Source organism: Apaloderma vittatum, unplaced genomic scaffold (genome assembly GCF_000703405.1).
Source record: "Apaloderma vittatum isolate BGI_N311 unplaced genomic scaffold, ASM70340v1 scaffold3207, whole genome shotgun sequence".
NCBI lineage: Eukaryota > Metazoa > Chordata > Aves > Trogoniformes > Trogonidae > Apaloderma > Apaloderma vittatum.
Window position 1 is genome coordinate 3,001 of NW_009727641.1, and position 1,025 is coordinate 4,025.

Sequence of the window (1,025 nt, forward strand, 5' to 3'; positions counted from 1 at the left end):
GCCACTGAAGACAAAGGTGGTTGACGAAGGAAGAGCTCATAAGGAATATGAAGAGTAAGTAAACAGTTTATAGGTGTACACTGAAGGAAAATTAGTAAATAGGAGCAGCTTCCTTTGGTGTCTGAAATGGGGAAGAAATGTGGGAACTGACAGAAGTGAATTTTATTTAGTACTTTCAGAATTTGGTTTTTTAAATTGATTAAACACTCTTCTAAGAAAATATAAAGAAAGAAATTTTTGTTTAATGTGTAGCAGAGATGATGTAAATATCATTAGCTAGATGAAGGCCCAGAAGAGACGGATTTCAAATACAGACCAAAAATGATGATGGAAATAAAGTGGGTTGGTGGAAACAGCTATTTTTAAGATAAAGCCGAAAATCTACTTCATTAATGTCCTCTGTGTTTAGACAGTTGTGAAGGGATCCCTGGCTTTGATAAAGTGACATAAATTTGATTAGCGTATTTGTCAAGTATATACGCTCTCTCCACAGATTCTGTGGTTATGTTTTGGCTCAGTAAGAAGGCTAATACAGTGGGATTCTGACAGGAATTCAGAGTTTTTCCTGCAGTCGGTTCCTGTTATGCAGATCAAACTCATCTATGAGGGTACAAAAATAAATTACAAATGTATTAGAAAATAAATTGAAAGAAGACTGTCTTATGACAGTTTTACTTCTGAATGTTTGCTGAACATGATTTAGTATAACCTAAACGTGGTGTTGATGTGGAAGTTATATGAGAAGGTACAACATTTTGGATATTTAAGGAAGCATTAAGGAAGAATTCTGTCAGAAATGGACTACTGTACATACAAAGTGCAGAATATGGACATTATGGGTATTTCTTAACTTATTTGGGAGTCATGCTTTTAGCATCTTTGTCACTGACATGGGCAGTGGAATTAAGTGCATGCTCAGCGAGTTTGCTGGTGATGCCAAGCTGTGTGGTGTGATCAACGTGTTGGAGGGAAGGGATGCCATCCAGAGGGACCTGGACAAGCTTGAGAGGTAGACCCATGCCAAC

General features: G+C 37.3%; 1 protein-coding gene across 1 annotated transcript in view; it reads left to right on the forward strand.

Annotated features, from left to right (window-relative positions):
• The first annotated feature begins 890 nt into the window (after positions 1 to 890).
• The window catches only part of LOC104277165 (caspase-2-like), a 14,387-nt gene continuing 14,252 nt past the window's right edge, over positions 891 to 1,025 (forward strand). The window contains exon 1 of the mRNA XM_009873729.1: positions 891 to 1,009. Coding sequence (XP_009872031.1) covers positions 891 to 1,009 — 119 coding nt within the window. The remainder of the gene's footprint in view (positions 1,010 to 1,025) is intronic.